The sequence below is a fragment of the Cetorhinus maximus genome, chromosome 3, assembly GCF_964194155.1.
Source record: "Cetorhinus maximus chromosome 3, sCetMax3.hap1.1, whole genome shotgun sequence".
Lineage (NCBI taxonomy): Eukaryota > Metazoa > Chordata > Chondrichthyes > Lamniformes > Cetorhinidae > Cetorhinus > Cetorhinus maximus.
This window is the reverse complement of record NC_135881.1, coordinates 54,659,441-54,681,997: the sequence shown is the minus strand read 5'-3', so window position 1 is coordinate 54,681,997 and position 22,557 is coordinate 54,659,441. Positions and strand designations below refer to the sequence as shown.

The following is a 22,557-nucleotide window of genomic DNA, read 5'->3' as shown; positions in this document are numbered from 1 at the left end:
CCCCTGCTTGTTGCCTCAGCTGCCCTGCCCCAGGAAGGCGGGTCTCACTGAGGGCAATGATGTCAGTTTGGAGTATAGCTCATGTGAAACAATTGCAGTTCTTCTTTCTGAAATTATCCAAGAGTGTTCTAACATTCCAAGTTGCAAAATTTAAAATGTTCTTTCTTTGACCAGAGAAGTGATGATCCTGCGGGTTGTGGTTCCCCAACCAGCAGAAAATGACAGTCTATTTTAGGGCACCTTTTCTAGCACCCTCCCCATGTGGGGTGAAGAGAGGGTATCCTGAAGAGGACTGCTGAGTCACAGATGCTGCCGTCCAAAAATACCTCTGTCCCAACACAGGTGTCCATTGACCTTCATGCATCTGTCACCTATGTGCATATTCTTGACATCGATGCAACAAGACCTTCCTACTTTCATGTGAGAGATAAACCTGTATCCTGTGTTTTAGAATTCCTTTGCACAATACACAGACCCCATACCACTGTTGTGTGCAAAAGCCAAGTGGTTCCTCTATATGACTCCACTTTTGTGCCACCCTCATTTTAAAACAGGTCCTCTAGGGTCTGTATCTTCTTGTAAGTCACAAGGGGCACCTGCTGACCCATAATCAATCAGCTCCATACCTGCAGTAAGGTCAGTCACATTTGCAGGTACCCAAGCAATGTATGCCTTTCGTGCATTCTAATTGAATTTTCCTGTGTCAGGGTCATTAGGAATTTATGGCAGGCTTCCACAGTCAAGTGGGCAAATTTGTTTAAACAGAAGTAAAATAGTGATAGTACCCAATAGTTGACTGCAAGAACCAGCCAATGAGACTGCCTTCAGTTTATTTCTCTGGCAGCATTGGTGGCTGCTTGCATGAATTTCTGTAAGATCTGCTGTATCTCAGCTGTTCTTTATTCAGTTTCTTGGAGATGCCTCTGCTCCCAGTCATACTGTGAAGTATGAGCATAATATAGTTGTGCTATCTTCCTCTGCCTTCCCCAATTCTGGCCTCTCCAAGCAACTTGCACATTTGCTGAATAAGAACACTGGTTCACATGCATGCATAATGGTATCTGTTCTTTACTGAGGAACAGGGGATATGCAGAGATGTCATGAGCTGTTGTTGTATTACTTCTCCTTCTTCTTAGGCAGTTCCTCAGGATCAAGGATGACTTGCTTCCACTTTGGTTCAATTGGTTCTGAAATGGCTAAGTCCAATATGCGGTCTGCAGACTCAGCCACATGCTGGGCAGGTGGTGCTTGAAGGGTTGGATAGATGTATTATTACAAAGCACATATCGCTGCAGAGATAGGCATTCATCCTCATTTTTGCTTTGAAATGCTCTGTTACATCCAAATGCCTCAGAATGAAAACATGATGAGCACCCTGGGAAGCATGTGTTGAAATGTATTATTTTCTGACAAGAATAGCATTTACATTGATGGATTTTGTTATGCCGTGGGATTGATGATGGGCATGTGAGTGGTTACATTGATATAGCCAGTGTGCTCTGTGCCTCGGTCAAGGCAATCATTAAGTGCAACAGTTGCTGTGTGTACTGGTACTGATCATTGCTGAATTGTATGTAGGTGTAATTTGCAACAAAATGGTTTAGAGCAAACACAGGAAGATTCCTCTAACCCATTCTATGACATCTGTGATGACACTTTTATAGTTCTTCACTAACTACCATCATAGAATCCACAAAACTATGTAATTGTGCACAAGCTTTTTATTTCTCGCCTTTAGGAAGACTTCAGCAAAAACAAGCCATTTTTTCAAAACTTTTCACTAACATCTGATATGACATTTTTGAAAGAAAGCAATGTCCAAATAGTCTTTAATCACTTAGCACATTTCACTTTCTCTCACTTGTGCCTACATTTTCATGAATTCAATGAAGTGCCAAAGTATTTAAGAGTAGTGTAATATTATCTGAAATGCTACGATCAGTTTATCCAAATCCTAGTTTATATATAAAATATTATGTAACTATATGCTGTTCAGTTAAAAGTCAGAAGTTATTTATTGAACCATTATGTAATAAAACAAAGCAGCATCTGAATTTGATGCCAGAAAGATTGATTAATTTACATGAAAATGCATTTACAGCATAGAATAAGCACTATAAAAATGCATGGCGGTGGATTGCAAAATTTGAGCACACCAGCTTAAACCTTTAATTTACGCTTGCAGGGGCACAAAACAAGGTTGGTACCTTTACGCTGATAGTTCAAATGGAAAATTTGGTCACACAGCTGACATCATCACTCCAGTAATATCCCTTTCTGGTCCAAAGTGTACACTGAGTTTTTGGTACCACATGAATGGAGTGACCATTGGGTCATTGCAGGTATTACTTTTCTTACTATAATAAATCATTCTTTTTCTTCATTATTATGACCAGATTACAACAGAGCTGTTCTAAAATTGAATTCCTGAATGTACAGATCAGAATTAGATTTGTACTTCAACTTTTTCTAGCTTATATTTATACAAACAGGCAAAAAGGTGGTGATTTATTTATGGATGTTTTCAATGTTCAATTTTGGAAGAATTATCTATCGTCAGTTTCTCGATATTCAAGAAATTTAAATGGTGGAAAGTAAATAGAAGTTGTTAATTTCTGTTACACAGAAATCTTCAAAATCTGACCATGATACTAATGGTTGCAATTTTGTTTTCCTTAAGGTCTTCAGTAAATTTGGTAATTCAACACAATTACTCTGGTCGCAAAGCGGTAATCAAGGTAACCGTTGGAAGCAGGGAGAAGTATTTCTTGGAGTTCTGTCACATTTTCAGGTTTGCTGTGAGGATTTTCCTTTCATTAACAATATAACCTGCTGCAATGACATACAGTAAAAGAATAATGTCATTCTTCAAAGATGTGTTTGTTGAGCTCCTTTGCTGGACAGCATGAGATGAGAAGTGGCAGGTGGCTGGACAGTGCGGGTAGTGGGATGGTTGAAATGTTTGCTAGGGGATGTTCAGAGAATGCCACAGGGCCTTGCTCCATAGGGAATAGTGTAGGCTGTGATTTCAAGTCGTGAGGCTGCATCACACCATTTGTAAAACTCACGGCTGACAGGTGGGAAGGGGCCCAACACTAAGCAAGAAAAATTGCAAATGTTTCACCCATGTTGAAAAAAGAGTGTAAGGCCAGTCAGTTTAACCTCAACAGGGGAAAGCTTTAGAAATGATAATCTGGGACAAAGTTAACAGTCGTTGGACAAATGTGGATCTAGGGAAAGCCAGCACAGATTTGTTAAGGACAAATTGTGTTTAACAACTTTGACTGTATTTTTTGATAAGGTAACAGAGAGGGTTGATGAGGGGAATGCTATTGATATGGTGTACATGGACATCGTTTGATGAAGTGCCACAAAACAGGCTTGTCTGCAAAATGTCTGCCGTAGTGGTGAATGTTTGTGTTTTGGCTTGAAGAATGGTATATGTTGGAGTCCCTCAGGTATCGGTAATATGATCACTGATTTTTTGATCTTATATTAATCATCTAGACTTGGGTGTGCAGGGCACACTTCCAAAATTTGCAGCTGACACAAAACCTGGAAGTATTATGAACTGTGAGGAGGATAGTGATAGACTTCAAGAGAACAAAGACAGGCTGGTGGAATGGGTACACATGTGGCAGATGAAATTTAGTGCAGAGAAGTGCAAAGTATATGCTTTGGTTGGAAGAATGAGGGAAGTATAAAATAAAGGATACAGTTTTAAGGAGAGTGCAGGAGCAGATGGACCTGGAGATATATGTGCACAAATCGTTAAAGGTGGCAGGTCAGGTTAAGAAAGTGGTTTAAAAGGTCTACAGGATCCAGAACTTTATAAATAGAGTACAAAAGCAAGGAGCATGGTGAATCTTTATAAAACGCTGTCCAGCCTCAACTGGAGTATTGTATCCAATTCTGGGCACCACACTTTAGGAAGACATTGGAGAGGGTTTAAAAAAGATTTATGCAAATGGCTCGGGGGATAACGGACTTCAGTTACATGGATAGATTGGAGAAGCTGTGGTTGTGATTCTTAGGAAGGAGATTTGATAGAGGTGTTCAAAATCATAAAGTGTCTAGACAAAGGATTGGGAGAAACTGTTCCATGGGTAGAAGAGTCAAGAACCAGAGGAAACCAATTTATGGTGATTGGAAAAAAAAACAGGTGACATGAGAATTTTTTTACGCAGTAGGTGGTGAGGATCTGGAGTTCACTGCCTGAGAGTGTGGTGGAGGCAGATTCAACCATGGCTTTCAAAAGGGAATTGGATTTTGTAGGGCTATAGGGAAAAGGCAGTAGAGTGAGGCTTAGCTAAGTTACTCTTGCAGAGAGATATGATGGAGTAAATGGCCTTCTGTGTTGTAACCATTTTATGTTTCTATGATTGGGCAGAAATGTTGTCATCTTGTTTTATTTTGGGAAATCCCACATGAGGCACATTCGTTTATCAACAATATTGTTCTACTTAACTACCAAAGGCCAAAGCTCCAGGAAATCATAAAGTATTTATTTTGTTTTCATTTTGTTTGCCAAATTAGAAACACAGATGTCTTTTGCAGGACATAATGAAGTGACTGACTCTGATTAAAACTACGGTTGTTAAAATATTCAAAAGTGCAGTCTGTTCAAGAAGAGCATGGGAGAGAATTTTCTCCCCATCGGGGGGGTTGTGTGGGGGCAGGCGTGGGCAAGCGCGGACCCATTTGGCACCCCCAATTGGGTACGCGACGCCATTTTACATGGGCGGGCCAATTAAGGCCCACCCAGCGTGAAACACACCGGGGAGCGTTGATCGCTCCCTGTGTGGGCAGGAGTGGGGGGGGTTCCCTGAGTCGGGAATGCACTCTTTTGCGCATGAGCGCGAAAGAGCGCAGCAATCTCCCTGAGGCTCAGAGGTGCCTCAGGGAGATAAGTTTAAAGTGTATAAAAGCTTAATAAAGTGGCAGAAAAGTTTTTTATGACGTCCCCTCATGTGAAACTGTCACATGAGCTGAGACATTTTATTGAAATGTTTTGTGAAAATTTAAAATCATTCATGAAACCTCATCCCGCCCATGGATGAGGTTCCATGAAAAGTGCGAAGGCCGCCTGGGCTCTTCGCCTGCCCACCAACCTTAAGGTTGGGCGGGCAGCTCCATTAATTATCTGAATTGAAAGTTAAATGGCCTTAATAAGCCTTTGACAGTGCGACGGGTGCACAGTTGAGTCGGCTGCGCGCCCACCAAACTGAAAATCTAAATGACGCGCGGTGACATTGTGACGCATGCCCGACGCCACCCTGTGTCATTTTACACCTTTGCAAGCAGGCCCCGCCCCCCCCCTGCTCGCCGAGCCGAAAATTCTCCCCATGGAGTTGAAACCGAATAATACAATTCAGAAATACACACAGAAAATGCTAGAACTACTGAGTAGGTCTGGCAGCATCTGTGGAGAGAAAACCCGAGTTAATGTTTCAGCTCAGTGACCTTTTGTCAGAACTCAATAAAATCAAGAAGTCTGAATGAAAATGGTCAGTTAATGTTAAGAGATATCTTGAGTTGTACTCATGTAATCAAATGATTAATTTTTAGTTAGAATTATTAGAATACTAATAGCACAGTAGGAGACAATTCAGCTCATTGAATCCGTGCTAGCTCTTTCGAAGAGCATTTTGGTTAGTCTCATTCTCCCGCTTTTTCCCCACATCCCTGCCATCTTTTCTCCTTCAGGTATTTATTCAATTCCCTTTTGAAGGTTCCAATCTTTATCCAGCACCCTATCAGGAAGTGCATTCCAAATCCTAAACACTTGTTGGGTAAAAAAGTTTTTCATTATGCTGCCTCTGGTTCTTTGACCGATCACCTTAATTCTGTGCCCTCTGGCTTTTGAATCTTCAGCCATTAGAAGTAGTTTTTCTTTATTTACTCCACATAAATTCCTCATGATTTGAAACACCTCTATTAAATCTCCTCTTAGCCTTCTCTGCACTGCTCAGCTCTAAGGAAAACAATGCAGTCTCCAGTTTATCCATGTAAGTGTGATCTGGAACCATTTAATTAAATCTCTTCTGAACCCTCTCTAAAATGCTCTTCCCGAAGCTTGCCGTCCAAAATTGGGCACAATACGCCAGATGGGGCTGAATTAATATTTTGTATAGCTTTAGCATAACGTCTTCGCAGTGGCATATGGCGTTGTCACTGGACTAGTATTCCAGTGACCCAGGGTAATGCCCCGGTGACCTGGGTTTGAATCCCACCATGGCAGATGGTGGAATTTGAATTGAATAAAAGTTTGGAATTAAAAGCCTAATGATGCCCATGGGCAGGATCTTCTGGGCGGGGACGGGGCCCGCTCGCCGATGCGGGATGACATCGGGTGGAACTCCCGACGTCGCCCCACGTCATTTCCATTTTCAGGTCGGCGGGGACACAGCCAAGTCAGCTGCGCGCCCGCTGACCTGTCAACAGCCTATTGAGGCCCTTGAAAAGCTAATTAAGGTAATTAAGCCCTGGCAGGCTTCGGAAAAAGCATAAAACATCATCCACGGGCGGGATGAGGTTTCATGAGGGTATTTAAATTTTTATCAAATCTTTCAATAAAAGTTATGGACATGTCCCAACTCATGTGACAGTGTCACATGAGGGGACATGTCAGGGAAATTTTTTTATTATTTCTGTTAAAAATTTTTATTCCGAGCCGACCTCCTTGAGGCAGCACTTAGCCTCAGGGAGATGAGTGCGCTTTTTTGCGCGCATGTGTGAAAAGGCACACTCCCAGCTGAGGGAATCCCCACCCCCGCGGACATCATGCTGGGTGGGCTTTAATTGGCCTGCCCACGTAAAAAGGCGGCGCGCCCCCAATCGGGGATGCCAATCGGAGGCACACCCGCCCATGTTTGCTCCCACACTCTCCTCCCCCCCCCCCCCCCCCCCCCAAATGGGGGAAAAATTTTTCCCCATGAAACCATTGTCATAAAAAACCCATCTAGCTCACTAATGTCCTTTAGGGAAGGAAATCTTCTGTCCTTACCTGGTCTGACCCACATGTGAATCCAGAACCACAGCAATGTGTTTGACTCTGAAATGGCCTAGCATCCTGTACCCAACAGAGGCTCCCCCCAACAATGACCATGCCCCTTCTTTCTCCTGAGTCACCAAATCGTGGCCTACCAACCCCCTCAATGGAGCTTGCCACAATAGTTCATTTGCTCAACAACTCTTTGACCTCCACATTTGATACCTTTTTCTGGCAAAACCAGCTCCTGACCTCATTACTGCCTTGGTCCAGACCTGGACAAAGAGCTGAATCCAGAGTTGAGGTGAGAGTGACTGCCCTTGACATCAAGGCAGCATTTGACGAGTGTGGCATCAGGGAGCCCTAGCAACACTGGAGTCAATGGGAATCAGTGGGCCTCCACTGTTTGGAGTCATAGCTAGCACAAAGGAAGATGATTGTCGGAGGTCAATCGTCTCAATCCCAGGAGATCACTGCATGAGTTCCTCAGGGTAGTCTCCTCAGCACAACCATCTTCAATGACCTTCCCTCCATCATAAGGTCAGAAGTGGGGATGTTCATTGATGGTTGCACAATGTTAAACACCATTCATGACTCCTCAGATACTGAAGAGGTGCTTGTTCCATATGCAGCAAGACATGGACAACATTCAGCCTTGGGCTGATAAGTGCCAAGCTATAGTCACCCTAAATGAATGCCAAGCAATGATCATCTCCAACAAGAGAGAATCTAACCATTGCCCCTTCACATTTAATGACATAACCATTGCTGAATCCCCCACTATCAAGATCCTGGGGTTACCATTGACCAGAAACTGAGCCAGCCATATAAAAAATGAGATTACAAGAGCAGGTCAGAGGCTGGAAATTCTGCAGCAAGTAACTCACCTCCTGACTTCCCAAAGCCTGTCCACCATCTACAAGGTACAAGTGAGGAAAGTGATGGAATATTCTCCACTTGCCTGGATGAGTGCAGCTCCAACAACAATTAAGAAGCTCAGCACCATCCAGGACAAAGTAACCCACTTGATTAGCACCTGAACCATTACCTTCAACATCACCCTCCACCACCGGTGCACAGAGGCAGCAGTGTGTACCAGCTACAAGATGCACTGCAGCAACTCACCAAGCTCCTTCAACAGCACCTTCCAAACCTGTGACCTCTACCATCTAGAAGGACCAGGACAGCAGATATATAGGAACATAACCACCTGGAAGTTCCCTCCAAGCCACACACCATCCTGACTTGGAAATATATCACCGTTCCTTCACTGTGGCTGGATCAAAATCCTGGAACTCCCTGTGTACCTACACCACAGGGACTGCAGTCATTCAAGAAGACGGCCCACCACCACCTCCTCAAGGGCAATTAGGGCTGGGTAATAAATGCTGACCTTTCACATCCCATGAAATAAAAAAATGCAATCTCTAATCGCAGCGGTTCTTGCAATGCAGCCACAATCTTCACTCCCTCAGGTCCAAGGGTCCCTCTTGAGGGTCTCTGGTACACCAAGTTCATTCAGCTGCCTCGGCTGCTTCCTCCTCTTTCCTCTGTCCACATAGTGAAACCACCCTCCAGTAGGCTTGAACACTCATCATTCTCTAGGTTATTCCCATTCCCCCTTCCCATGTCCTCTCTGAGGGAATCTACCTTCTGCTCTCTCAGCTCATTCACACTAATCTTCTAAACACCCAACCTCCCAATGAACCCCAAAGATTACCAGCACTTGCTGAAGATGAAGAGGAAAAGAGACAAATATTGGGGAAAAAAGAAAACAGAACTCCAGTTTTCAATAATAAAAGATATCCTCTGCATTTTGAAAAAAAGAAAGCCAAATGAATTTGATACAGGCATCTTGAATGAATAAGCAGTGGATGATAATAACTGACTGCTTGTTAAATTTTTACAGGTTGTCTTAAGAGCCAAGCGAGGTGTGAGTTACATGGGCGATATTACAGTGGATGACATTTCCTTTGAAAACTGTGCTTCTCTTCTGATCCCAGACAGACAGTGCAGCCCTGAAGAGTATTCATGTGCTAACAAGTATTGTATCCCTAAAGACCAGCTCTGTGACTTCAACAATGACTGTGCTGATCATTCTGATGAGCATCCAGTCATCTGCAGTAAGTAATTAACAAGCTTGGGTGAACCATGCAGATTTAATCTTCAGTCAATTGTAAAAAGCTAAATTCACTGGATTTCCAGATGCTATTCTTTTGATAACTATGCCACACAGAGGATTTATTGTTTTGTTTCATGTCTTGTGAATAGAACAAAAATACACTCTGCCAAATTACACAGCTCTGTTCACAATGCCTGTTGGCTTGATGACTGTGATCACTGCACTTGTGTTTACCTGGCCTTACACCTTCAGCCATAGTTATGATAATTTTATTCACCATTCAGCTCCTTTGTGTATAACTAAGCCAACCTTGATTTATATTCAGGTCACTTCAATCTGTCTAATCCAAGTTTGTTGTATCCAGAGCCCAATAGAAACTACTGCTAACATAGCTTTTATATCAACTGGGCAAGCAAACTTTTGATACAAGTCCAAGTTCTTCTAGCTAGTTTGGATCTTCGATTTCTTGTACTTTGAGTAATTCTACTGGTCCATACAAAACTGAGGCTGATCGAGGCAAGTAAAAGCAGCAATCTGAGATTGTAAAATGAAACCGAATGTGCTGGGCTAGTTTAATTGCGATTTACATTCGAGTTCACCTTGATTGAACTGCTTGATGGCACAGGACATCTTGGATGGAGACATGAGAAATTTGGCCCACAGTAAGTTTGCCTGCCTTTGTTTGAACACCGTGTAGATACCATGACATGGATGTCTCATTTTACTTCTACTGCCAAAGGAGGTTAACTGTGAACCAAAATCCTTGAGATATAAAAATTTATATTTGAAACCCATTAGAATATATCTAATTGCAAGTGACCAGGTTATTGAACTCTGTTACAACATAACACTGATTGGGACTTCTAGTTTAACTATAAATCTGGTTTGTTTCAAATCAAGATGAGACAAAAACTCATTTTGAACTTTATTATTAGAAAGAAAGAAGACAAAGACTTGCATTCATATAGTGCTTTTCACACCACCAGAAGCACTTTTCAGCTGATGAAGTACTTTTGAAGTCTAATGAATGTTGCAATGTAGGAAACACAGCAGCCAATTAGTGCATAGCAAGCTCCCACAAACAGCAATGTGGTAACCAGTGGTTTTCTGGTGATATTGTTTGAGGGATAAATATGGACCAGGGCACCAGGGATAGTGCCTTTTCCATCCATCTGTGTAGATGGAGCCTCAATTTATCATCCCATCCGAATTAATGAATTAACAAGTGAAGTGGGCACTCAGTCGAGCACATATCTCCACCCCACTTTGTTAATTCAACATTATTAAAATTACACGGTTCTTCCTTGAAGCTTTTCACTGCCCTGTTTATGTTTTGTAACTACAAAGCTGAAAAAGAAATCTTTTTATTAAGAGCTTCGATCAAACTGAGGAGGCTTCAGGGCAATCCATCTCCAGCAAACTGCTCTGAAAACTCTGCTCACATTTTGACAGCTGTGACAAATTCCACCACAGGAGCTGAGACAATCCACAACATTCTAAAACAATCAACAACATTCTAAATAAAACACCCCAGAACCTTCTATAAAAATATCAATTCACCCATTCTCCCAATGTTAATGGGTCGTTTAAAAAATTCCATGATCTGGATCTGTATCTTTGCCAAAAATTAAACAGCTCTTCCTTAGGTCATACCATATCTTTGTACGAAGCTTCATTGAAATCCATCCATTAATTTTTTGAGATGTATTGTTACAGATAAGCAAACTAATAAGCAAGGACAGGATCATTGGGCTGGATTTTACATGGCCTCACCAGGCATGTTTTCATCAGGGGGGCACGTAAAATATGTCAGGTGTGTAGCTCACTGCCTTCCCGCCCACCCCAACCCGGTCCACATAATACGAAGGAGAGGGGTGTGTAAGGCTCCCTACAGGCCACCATCATTCGGCCTATTGAGGCCCTTAAGTGGCCAATTATTGCCGACATAAGGCCCTCACTTCCATAATACGCTGGGCAGTGGAAGTTGGGCGAGAATGGGAAAGCCATTTTTCACCAATGTTGGAAGGGGAGTACGTCTTTGGTGGGGGGTGGGGGGGGGTCACCCCTAAGATCATACAGCTGTTTTGTGCATCCCCACCTGGCCTCCAAAACCCACCCCACAGCCCCCTCACCCCTGTCCTCAGGGTACCTAATTCCCTTTCCACCCAAAAAGGCATGACTTTCCTCTCTCTCGTGTCCATAACACTTCTTCCTGGGGCCTCCTTGCAGTCCCAGCAGTACCCACTACCCTCTTCTGGTGCTGCTGGGACTGCAAGAGCGATTGACCAATCAGATTGACCAGCAACTTTCAAGGGTGGTTCTTCCGCCCACTAAGGGGGGAGGTCTGACCCTCAGCTTGTTAAGGCCACCCGCAGAGTATTATCACTGTGGGGCGGCCTTTTTTTAAAGCCAACTGAGTTTTCTTCCGGGGGGTGGGGTGGGGGTGGGGGGCGGGGTTGCTGAGTTAAACAGTAATGCCACCACCCACCCTCCCCTTAAAATTCAGCCCATTATCTCTGCCCAACTTCAGTGGTGGAGGTAATTATCTTATACTTGTAACAAACAAGTCATGATTACCACAAATTTCTCATGTTTTGGATGATGTCTACATGTGGTTCAGTTCTTTCAGAAGAATCTTTTCTTCTCCATCACTCTGACTCGATCAATGCAAGTAACAACCAACCTTTGGAGAGATCTTAGAAGATCCTTTAAAACAACAATAAACTAGATGGGTGATTTCCAAAACATTTCATTGGCAAGAGTACCTCTAATTTCATTCCTGCCATAATCAATGAAGCATCTGCTTATAGAGTAAAAAGAAAGAAAGACTTGCATTTATATGGTGTCTCTCACAACATCAGTATCTCCCAAAGTATTTAGTGTCAAATGAACTGAAACTCCACAGGATCAACATCCTAAAGTAGGTGCCAGAATATGCCTACTGGGAACGCCTGCTGCTAACGTTACTAGACTTACCGGGCCAGATTTCAACTCTGTGTAAGTGAGTTTGAGTGAATCAAAATCTCGCACACAGTGTTCAAGCCTGGGTCCCTCATTAGTATTTCAATGGTGGGCACTCACAACCATTGAAAAAAGAGAGGGGGGAGGAGATGCAGCAATAGCAACTGTCCTTCATCCTGCCAGCATCAATGGCACAGAAAATGGAAAAGATTAGCCCCATAAATTAAGCTCGGAGTGTGAGAAAATGCCTGGAAAATAAGCCAGGATCCAAATGTCATGGGTCTGCATCATTGCTGCCAATCTCTGTAGGGCCCTGTTTGAGCAGAACCTTCACCAGCCTCTTCAGAAGGCGCAGGCCAGAGGGAAGTGAGCCTCAGGTTGGCCCAGGTTGATATGTTAGGTGAGGAGACTTCCTGGCTTGTTGGTCAAAGAAAATAAAAAATAACTGGGCCTTCAAGCCTCAACATCTGAATATTTAGGACATTTCCTAGCATCCTGTCACCTTATAATAGGAGCTTTACTTTAGTCTCTTCTGGATCTGTGGTGCTATCAAGAGAACGGATAGCCTCCCCATTTCTAGTGGGGAATGCTGTGACCTGATGTTGAAATGCTCATGAGGGAACCTTCCCTGCCTGGTACGTCTGGATTATTACCTGTGCTAGATGCAATTTGGCATAGGACAAGTGAGATTAGGGAGATGAATGCATTGCTCAAAGCCTGGTGTGGGAAAAGTGGGTTCCGGTTCATGGGGCACTGGGAAAGTGGGATCTGTGCCGTCGGGACAGTCTATACCTGAACCGTGCTGGGACAGGTGTTCTTGTGAGCTGCATAACTGGGGAAGTAGAGAGGATTTTAAACTGAGTAGCGGGGACAAGGGATCAAATTTGGGAAGATGTGGTAAATCAAAGAGTAGAGACAAAGCAAAAGAGAAAGATATTATTACGAGAAATGCAAAACAGACCATGACAGGAAGGGATAGAGAGTACAAATCTAACAGTAAATTAACAGATGAGACTAGAGGTTATAATTAGAATAAAAGGTTAAAACTAAAAGCTCTGTATCTGAATGCACAAAGTAATCAAAACAAAACATGAACTGAGAGCGCACATAAAAATAAATAAGTACGATTTGATAGCCATTACAGAGACATGGCTGCAGGAGGACATGGATTGGGACCTGAATATTAAAGGGTATAGGACATTTAGGAAGGACAGGAAGTGAGGAAAAGGTGGAGGGGTGGCTCTGTTAGTTAATGATGGTATTAGCACAGTAGACAGGGATGACCTAAGTTCATGAAACCAGGATATGGAAACGGTTTGGGTGGTAATGAGAAATGATAAAGGTAAGAAGTCACTTATGGGAGTCATGTGCAGACCCCCTAATAGTAACCGCATGGTAGAATGGAGCATAAGGGAAGAAATAATGAGAGCTTGTCAGAAAGGCATGGTGATAATCATGGGACATTTTAACCTACATATAGACTGGAAAAGGGAGATGGGCAAAGGTAGCCTAGATGAGGAGTTCATCAAATGTTTCTGGGATAGTTTCTTAGAACAGCATGTTCTGGAGCCAACCAGAGAGCAGGCTAAACTAGACCTGGTATTGTTCAACGAGATAGGATTAATTAATGACCTCTTAGTAAAGGCGCCCTAGGTAGCAGCAACCATAATATGATTGAATTTTACATTCTGTTTGAGGGAGAGAGTAGTGGGTCCGAGACTATGTTTTTAAACTTAAATAAGGGTAATTATGAGGGCATGAAAGCAGAGCTGGCTAAAGCAAATTGGCAAATTAGGTTAAGGGATAGGTCAATGGAGATGTAGTGGCAAACATTTAAGGGGATATTTCAGAATACACGGAATAGATACATTCCAAAGAGTAAGAAAAAGTCCAAGGGACAGACACACCATCCCGTGGTTAATTGGAAAGTTTAAAGATAGTATCAAACTTAAAGAAAAAGTTTACAATTGTGCAAAGATAGGTGGAAGACCAGAAGATTGGACAGAATATAAGGAACAACAAACGATGACTGAAAGGTTAATAAGGACGGAAAAATTTAGAGTATGAGAGAAAGCTAGCCAGAAATATAAAAACAGATAGTAAGAGTTTCTATAACTATTTTAAAAAGAAACGAGTTAACAAAATGAACATTGGTCCTATAGAAAGTGAGTCTGGAGAATTGATAATGGAAAACAAGGGAATGGCAGTGGAATTGAACAGGTATTTTGCATCAGTCTTCACTACAGAGGATACAAGTAACACCCCAGAAGCAGCTATGCATCAGAAAATGGAAGGGAGGGAGATACTCAGGAAAATTACAATCACCAGAGAAGTGGCACTGAGTAAATTGTTGGAGCTACAGGCTGACAAGTGCCCGGGTCCTGATGGACTTCATCCCAGGGTCTTAAAAGAAGTGGCTAGTGAGATAGTTGATGCATTGGTTTTAATTTTCCGAAACTCCCATTAGATTGGAAGATAGCAAATATTATTATTCAAAAAGGGAGGGAGGCAGAGAGCAGGAAACTACAGGCCAGTTAGCTAAACATCTGTCATAAGGAAGATGTTAGAAGCTATTATTAAAGAAGCTATAGCAGGGCACTTGGATAAGTTCAAGGTAATCAGGCAGAGTCAGCATGGTTTTGTGAAAGGGAATCATGTTTAACCAACTTATTGGAGTTTTTGAGGAAGTAATATATGCTGTTGATAGTGGATGGACTTTACTTAGATTTCCATAAGTTATTTGCTAAAGTGCCACATCAAAGATTATTGTAGAAAATAAAGGCTCATGGTACAGGGGATAACATATTGGCATGGATAGAAGATTGGCTGGCTAACCGGAAGCAGAGAGTAGGCATAAATGGGCCTTTTTCAGGTTGGCAAGATGTAATGAGTGATGCACCGCAAGGATCAGTCCTGGTACCTCAATTGTTTACAATTTATATCAATGACTTAGATGAAGGGATGGATGGGATGGTTGCCAAATTTGATGATGATACAAAGATAGGTAGGAAAGTAAGTTGTAAAGAGAACATAAGGATGCTACAAAAAGATATAGGTAGTTTAAGCGAGTGGGCAAAGATCTGGCAAATGGAGTATAATGTGGGAAAATGTGAAATTGTCCTTTTCGGCAGGAAGAATAAAAGAAAAGCATATTACCTAAATGGTGAGAGATTGCAGAGCTCTTAGATGCAGAGGGACCTGGGTGTCTTATTACATGAATTGCAAAAAGCTAGTGCGCAGGTACAGCAATTAATTAGGAAAGCTAATAGAATGTTCTCATTTATTGCGAGTGGAATTGAATACATAAGTAGGGAGGTTATGCTTCAGTTGTACAGAGCACCAGTGAGACCACAATTGGACTATTGTGTATAGTATTGGTCTCCTTATTTAAGGGAGGATGTAAATGCGTTGGAAGCAGTTCAGAGAAGGTTTACCAGACTAATACCTGGAATGGGTGGGTAGCCTCATGAAGAAAGGCTGGACAGACCAGGCGTGTATCCGCTGGTGTTTAGAAAAGTAAGAGGTGATTTGATTGAAACATATAAGATCCTGGGGGGCCTTGACAGGGTGGATGTGGAGAGGATGTTTCCTCTTGTGGGAGAATCTCGAACTAGGGGTCACTGTTTAAAAATAAGGGGTCACTCATTTAAAATGGAGATGAGGTGAATTTTTTTCTCCCAGAAGGTCGTGAGTCTTTGGAATTCACTTCCTGAAAAGGCGGTGGAAGCAGAGTCTTTGAATATTTTTAAGGCAGAGGTGGAAAGATTATTGATAAGCAAGGGGGGTGATAGGTTATCGGGGGCAGGTGGAATATAGATTTGAGGTTACTACCAGATCAGCCATGATTTTATTAAATGGCAGAGCAGGCTTGAGGGGCCAAATGACCTACCCCTGCTCCTTGTTTGTATGTGTGTATTAAAAACAACAAAATTATTACAAAAATGTAATGAGATTTATTTCATTTACAGGTACAATTTTGGGGCATTGTGATTTTGAATTTGATCTGTGCACCTGGAGACAGTGGAGAAATGATAGCTTTGACTGGACCCTTAAATTGGGAAGTACACCAACATTGGGTGCAAGTCCAGCTACTGATCACACACTAAGAAATCCAACTGGTCATTATATTTATATCGAAAGCCCATTCCCACAGCTACCTGGACACTTAGCAAGGATTTCTGGTCCATCCATTAGTAAGAGAAGCAAAGACTGTAAGGTACTAAAGACTTTATTTGCTATCACTCCTATGTAACATAAAGCAATGCACATTTAGAAAATCCAACTTTTGCTGTCAATTTTGCCCTTTGTCTGATATTTGATGTATGGTTGGTATCATAATATTTGTGCAAATATATTTATGTTCACATGAAACAGTTTGTAGAAATTACAGGATGTATAATACGACTTCTAATGATCTTCCTCCCAAGCCCCCCCACCTCACCTCACCCCCCACCCCCATCCCTAACCCTGAGAATAAATGTCAGTTGAAGCTAGGAGTCAAACTCAAGTATTTCAGTTGTGAGATATGCACTACTGGCTGCCTATAAAAACAAAACCTGAGGTGTAGACAGTAATGAAGGCATCAACCCAAAGACTGTCACAAATACAGAGGCTTAGGAACTTGTGCAGAGCTATTAAACATCAATCAAAACCTGCTTCTAAATGGACTTGCATGTTGGGCATGAATATCACATCATACTAAGGATCCAGCTGTGACATGGTAAATTGAAACTCCGGAAATCTGTTAATAGGTACAGTCTGTGCCTGGACATAATGTGTGGTTTGGTGTTTATGTAGGTTTAAAAATGGTTTATTTTGATAAGCTGTAAATTTATTTTCACTTATTTCTTATAAGAAGGAACAAAATAAGATTACTACATCCAAAGAGTATTCAGAGATGAAAAAGTGCTACAAAATAAACAGGGAGGAACAGATACTACTGTAGCAACTCATTTGTACATAACACCTTTAATGTGAGAAACATCCCAAATACAATTCACAGAAGTGTAATCAGACATAAGCTGATGCTGATCCAAAGAAGGAACGATGAGAAGGGAGACTAAAAGCTGGGTCAAAAAAGATGTGTAGTATAAGAGTGTTTGGCATAGCAAGGGGTAATATAGGACCGAAGAACAGTATCATCCACAGTGTGATGTAAAGGGCCACATGACAAGGGACCTGAGTCAGTCTAAGAGTATGCAGAGATTTGTGTAGAAGTAAGCATGGAGCTAGTTCATAGTCTGGGCTATACTTTGAACATATATATATGTTATTTGTTACCAATAAGTACTGTTGTTGAACATTACAAACCCCAGAACCTTTTCGTGAGACCTGCTGAACAAACTATTACAACACAATGGCAGCTCGTTAACAAACCCAGAACTTAAGAAGCTAGCAAAGGATCAGGAATCTGAAAAACTAAAGGAACAGCTATAAAAAAGTTGGGTCAAGACTTGGAGGGAGGTGTCGTATAAGGGTGTTTGGCACAGCTAGGGTGAAAAAAAAATTCAGTTCTAAGGGTGGAACCGTCCATGCCCGCTGACGTCGGGGATGCTCGGTGGCATGAGTGGGCAATATGGTGAGAGGGCCAAAAATCGGTTTCACAACGTCGTAAAACCAGTTTGCAATCGTCAGCTCAGCCCGTCAATAGCTGGCTGCTTTTCCCACTACTGGACATCGGGAACCTCATTCCCATACATCTGCATATCATTATAAGGCCAGCCCACTGGAATCGTCCCTCCCCACCGCCGCTGGATTGTCCGTCCACATCAGCACAATTGCACGCCAGTGCAGAACACGTCTTGACAACTGTGACGTGCAGAAGTCAGGACTTATCGCCAGGCCTTGCTCACTTGGTGGACATCCAAGGAGTAGAAGATGCTGGAGCCCGACAGCAACAGCATACTGGAGAAACGTTCATGGCATGCTGGGTGGTTCTAATGGACATGGCCTTGCTGCCAAGCAGCTCATGGAAGTTGAAAGTTCATTGATGTTCTGCTCACAACGGATGATGGTTGAAGGGGGTGGAGAGCAAGGCCCAGCTGTGTTCGGGAGAGAACGATGTACAGGGAGGTGAGAGAGTAAGGTCTAGGATCGACTGGGAGAGGAAGAGGTGTCACAATAGGGTGATATTGGGAGGGGGGGAATCCAGGTGTCAGGATGGGGTGAGGTTGGGAGGAGGGGAATGAAGGTGTCGGGGGACGTGGTGTGGGGGGGGGGGAGGGAGTACGGGGGAAGGAAGGGGTAACGGGAGAAGATGGCAACTGGGGAGGTAGGTGCAAGGTAGCTGGACAGTGTAAGGGAAGGAGTTCAGAAGGGGGAAGGAGTGCAGAGAGGGAAGGGAGTCCAAGAGGAGAAAAGAGCGTGGAGGGGGAGGGAGTCCGAGGGGAGGAGGAATGCAGAGAGGGGAGGAAGTCTGGGTAGAGGAAGGAGTGCGGAGAGGGGAGGGAGTCCAGGGTGGAGGAAGGAGTGCGGAGAAGGGAGGGAGTCTGAGGGGAGGGTGAATGTGGAGAGGGGAGGGAGTAAGGCTGCAGGAAGGAGTCAGGAAGGGGGCAGGACTATGTGTGGAAGAAGTAAGGCTGGAGGAAGAAGTAAGGGTGTCTGAAGGAGTCAGGAAGAGGTAAGGACTAAGCGGGGGTGGAGTCCAGGGGGGCAGGAGGACCAAGGTGGGGGAGTCGGGGAGTTGGGGGCGGGGGGGGAGGGGTGAAGGGATTACAAGGGGGAAAAGGCTTCCAAGGGGAGAAGGGTTTCCAAAGGGGTAAGGAGGGAGGATGTCCAAGTGAAGGATGCCAAAGCCCCCAGTTCTGCGCCTGGTTTGGCCCTTGCATCAGTCCAAATTTGGTAGGGTTGATTCCTTATTCATGATTGCTTTACAGCTCAGGGAACGTGCATTTTCACCTGGATATCCCTGATAGAAAAGGATTGTGGCTGGTAGGTCATGGAGGGGAGGTGGAAGATGATGCCAGGGGGGTCAACAATGATGGAGGAAAGGAAATGGGTGAATTGGGGGAGGGGAAAATATGGAGAAGCCCACAAAAAACTGAATGAAGACCAGGCTGTCTCAATCGAAAGTGACAGTCATGGTGGGCGAGATCAGGTGCTGCATGGGAGTGTGATCAGTGGGCCAGCTCAGATGGGCAACTGAAAGTGAACCCCAGCAGGCAGAATTGAAAATGCTCAGGACATTGAGCTGAGTGTGGTATGTGAAATATCCGTGTGCGTGGGAGAGTGCTACTGAAAGGCCCTGCCACACCTAGACTTCTCCCTCCAGAATCATTCATTGGCCAGCTTCTCCCTCTGTAGTGACAGAGGACGAGGTTGTGGGGGTCACAGGCAAAGGTGACTCGGAGGGAGCGGACAGCCTCCGAGATTCCTGAGTGGATGATCCAGGGGTGTCCAGTTGCCGCTCCTCCTCCCTTTGGGTCCCCGGCCTAACTCCTTGAGGGGAAGGAGCACCTGGAGGGACGTCGAGGTACCCGGTTTCCCTTTCGTGTTGTCACTTCAGGAACTTACCCAAGGCTCCCGCGATGGAGTGCAGGTCTGCACATATCTCCGCATTCAGCTGAACCAGGGCCTCCATGGCATTTGCCATCCTCCCTATGGAGACCTCCATACACACACAGGTGTGCACCACTTCATCAGAGAGCAGGTGGACGCACTCTTCTGGCTGTAAGAAGTCAATCCCTTTGATCTGTAATCACCGCGGGAGCCCACCAAAACCCTACAGGAAGAATCATTGAAAAACGGTTACTGCAGCACCATCTTTAAATGTGAAACAGCATTTAAAGCTGTACTCTGCTGAGCTGTAAAGCAATCATGAATAAGGAATCAACCCTACCAAATTTGGACTGATACAAGGGCCAAACCAGGCGCAGAACTGGGGGCTTTGGCAAAAAGATTTTCAAGATACATGATAGCTTCAGGATTAGATAAGAAGGCAGAGGCTGAACAAGGTAAATACGCTACTGCACTCAATAGGTCCGATAGCCGATTATGTCATTGCAAGGCAAGGAATGAATGAATTTTTAGCTAAGCTTGAAAATGTTCTGAAATCCTTCAATACCTACTTTAATTTAAGAAGTAATAAAGTTCTAGAGTGAGCAAAGTTCAACAAATAAGTCCAACAGCCCACAGAACCTGTTAACTCTTTCATATATAAATTATACAGATTCGATGAGGGCTGTGACTCTGGTGACCTTAAGTCAGAGTTCATATGAGACAGAGTAGTAGCCAGAGTGGCTGATAATGCCCTTACAGACATACTATAGGCAAAAGAAGATCTGCCTCTAGAAAAGGCCATCCAAATAGTCAGACAGTCTGAAATTTGCCAACAATTAGTGGAACAAAGGAATTATGAGGTGCACAAATAGTCAGCAAAAACCCTGTGGTATTGCACATTTATAACCAATTCTGTCAGCATGTAAATGGAAACGGCTAGGTGTGGCCGAGGTCCTCCATGTAATTTCTCCTGATTGTCATCTTAGATCTGACCTCTCAGAACACTCTCATTATCCCGTAGGAGGGTACTGCATTGAGGAAGCTGTATCTGACTCTTTGTGTAACTTGGTCTGAACTTCAAATTTTGTTTCTTTCTCTGAAGATTTTACTTGCCATTTATTGTGAATACTGGAGGAAGTTACTTTTGGGACTGAAGAAATAGATTCTTGATATGAACAACTCTCATCCTTGAGTATTGCTGAAGGGCAAGGTGCAGAGCGTACCCAACCAGCCTGTGCTTACAAAACTCAAAACACAGTTTTCAACATTAGATGTGATTCCATGATTGGACAACATTTGCTAAATAATCCTCAGTGTGCTAAAAATTATGCTGACAACCAATTTAAGATTGTCAGTCTGACTCACAGTGTGGCGCATTTGCATGTACTGGAAGCTACATATATTAATACACAGACCCTGTTCTTTGCAGACAGAAAGGACATGTACACACATTGCACCTGTTTCAGCTAAACAAAATGTGATAGCCATTCGCTGGTTCATTCCTCAAGGCAATGCCTTGACCAATCAATGTCAAGCTGTCTGGTTTAAATTTCAAGCAATGCTTGGCATTTAACTGTCAGTCACCATTAACTGGTGCATTCTCCATGGAAATACCTCTACCAATCAGAGTTCACTTGCCAACCAATGAGCACCCCCTTCTCATACAGTATAACATTGTTGCTTCCCCTGACATCGGTATTCTTGCGATTGACCTGATGGAGTGCAAAATGATAAGTTTCGACAAAATGTCTTTTTTTCTGCAACACTTAAGTTCTGCACTATCAAACAACCACTTTCATCCTATGTTATGAAGAGAAGGAAGAAGAGGAGGAAATAGAAGAAGTTAGAACTGGAGGAACTTTAAAGTGAAGCATCACAGAAGATGTTTGCTTCCAACATGTTTATTACAGGGTTTTCGGAATTAGTATGTCTGCCCGTCAGTGCCTCGGAAAGCTGCACTTGGCCCTGGGAGGTTGTTGGGAAGTTACACTAATTGCTGACTAAAGATTATCAGCTGCTTCAGTCAGAAGAACAGCACTGCCCGAGTCAGTTAAAGTTACCATTTCTTTGAATTGTTTTGCCACTGTACTTTTCCAGGCAGCATCACCATTGTCACATTAGTCAGGCAGCTCAATATTTTATAAAGAAATCCCACTTTACCACCAACCAAGTATCTGAGAGTCAATGCACAGCGATTAGAAAACAAGTAGTGATCCCAGGGCAGAAGTGGGAACCAGCAGTTCTGAACATTTTGATCAATTACTAAATTTGTCTGTCACTTCAATGAACCCCATAGCCACATGCTGTGGGCCTTTACAAGGTGCTGGATTTTCCACTCCTCAATCAAGTGTACCACAGGTCTAGCTCTCTCGATTCAAGCTCGTTATGTGCCAATAGCCTATTCAAATTAGATTGAGGGAAAGACTCCCAAGGATATTCAGCCCAGCCCATGACAAGACAGCTCAAGCCCATTTTTGCTGGACTACAAAATTTAGGACTATGGAACTTCCTCCAAGCCACATCCAAGTGGGCAAAGAGGTGTTCATATGATCCCATTGAGTATGAATGGAAAGCTGCACTATACGTCATATAAATATATTATAAGGCTCATTTAACGCAATGGGCGAGTTGCTGAATAGGGAATGGAAAAATGAGTTGCACATTATTCTTTCTCACTATGTGTTCTCTCCAAGTGACCATTCCTACTCAGAATGCAGAATCCGCTCTTATATTTAAATGAATATTTACTGCCATTTCTCATACCATTTCAGAGCCTTGCTTTGTGAACGGGCAAAACCTGAAACAAAGTCAAACAATATATTTAAAAAGTGGTGTTTCTGGTATTTGCTAGAAGATTGTTATACAGTGGACAGTTGATTGATTATGCCTCTCAGTGATCGAGTAGAACTGACAAATGTACCAGCATGACAGAACCAGACATTTGTTAATGCATCAAACGAATAAAACCTGTAATATCTCTTGTTTA

General features: G+C 43.2%; 1 protein-coding gene across 1 annotated transcript in view; it reads left to right on the top strand.

The window, feature by feature from the left end:
• The window catches only part of malrd1 (MAM and LDL receptor class A domain containing 1), a 314,776-nt gene that overhangs the window by 83,413 nt on the left and 208,806 nt on the right, over window positions 1–22,557 (top strand). The window contains exons 11-14 of the mRNA XM_078535594.1: window positions 2,186–2,342; window positions 2,681–2,791; window positions 8,901–9,114; window positions 16,043–16,290. Coding sequence (XP_078391720.1) covers window positions 2,186–2,342; window positions 2,681–2,791; window positions 8,901–9,114; window positions 16,043–16,290 — 730 coding nt within the window. The remainder of the gene's footprint in view (window positions 1–2,185; window positions 2,343–2,680; window positions 2,792–8,900; window positions 9,115–16,042; window positions 16,291–22,557) is intronic.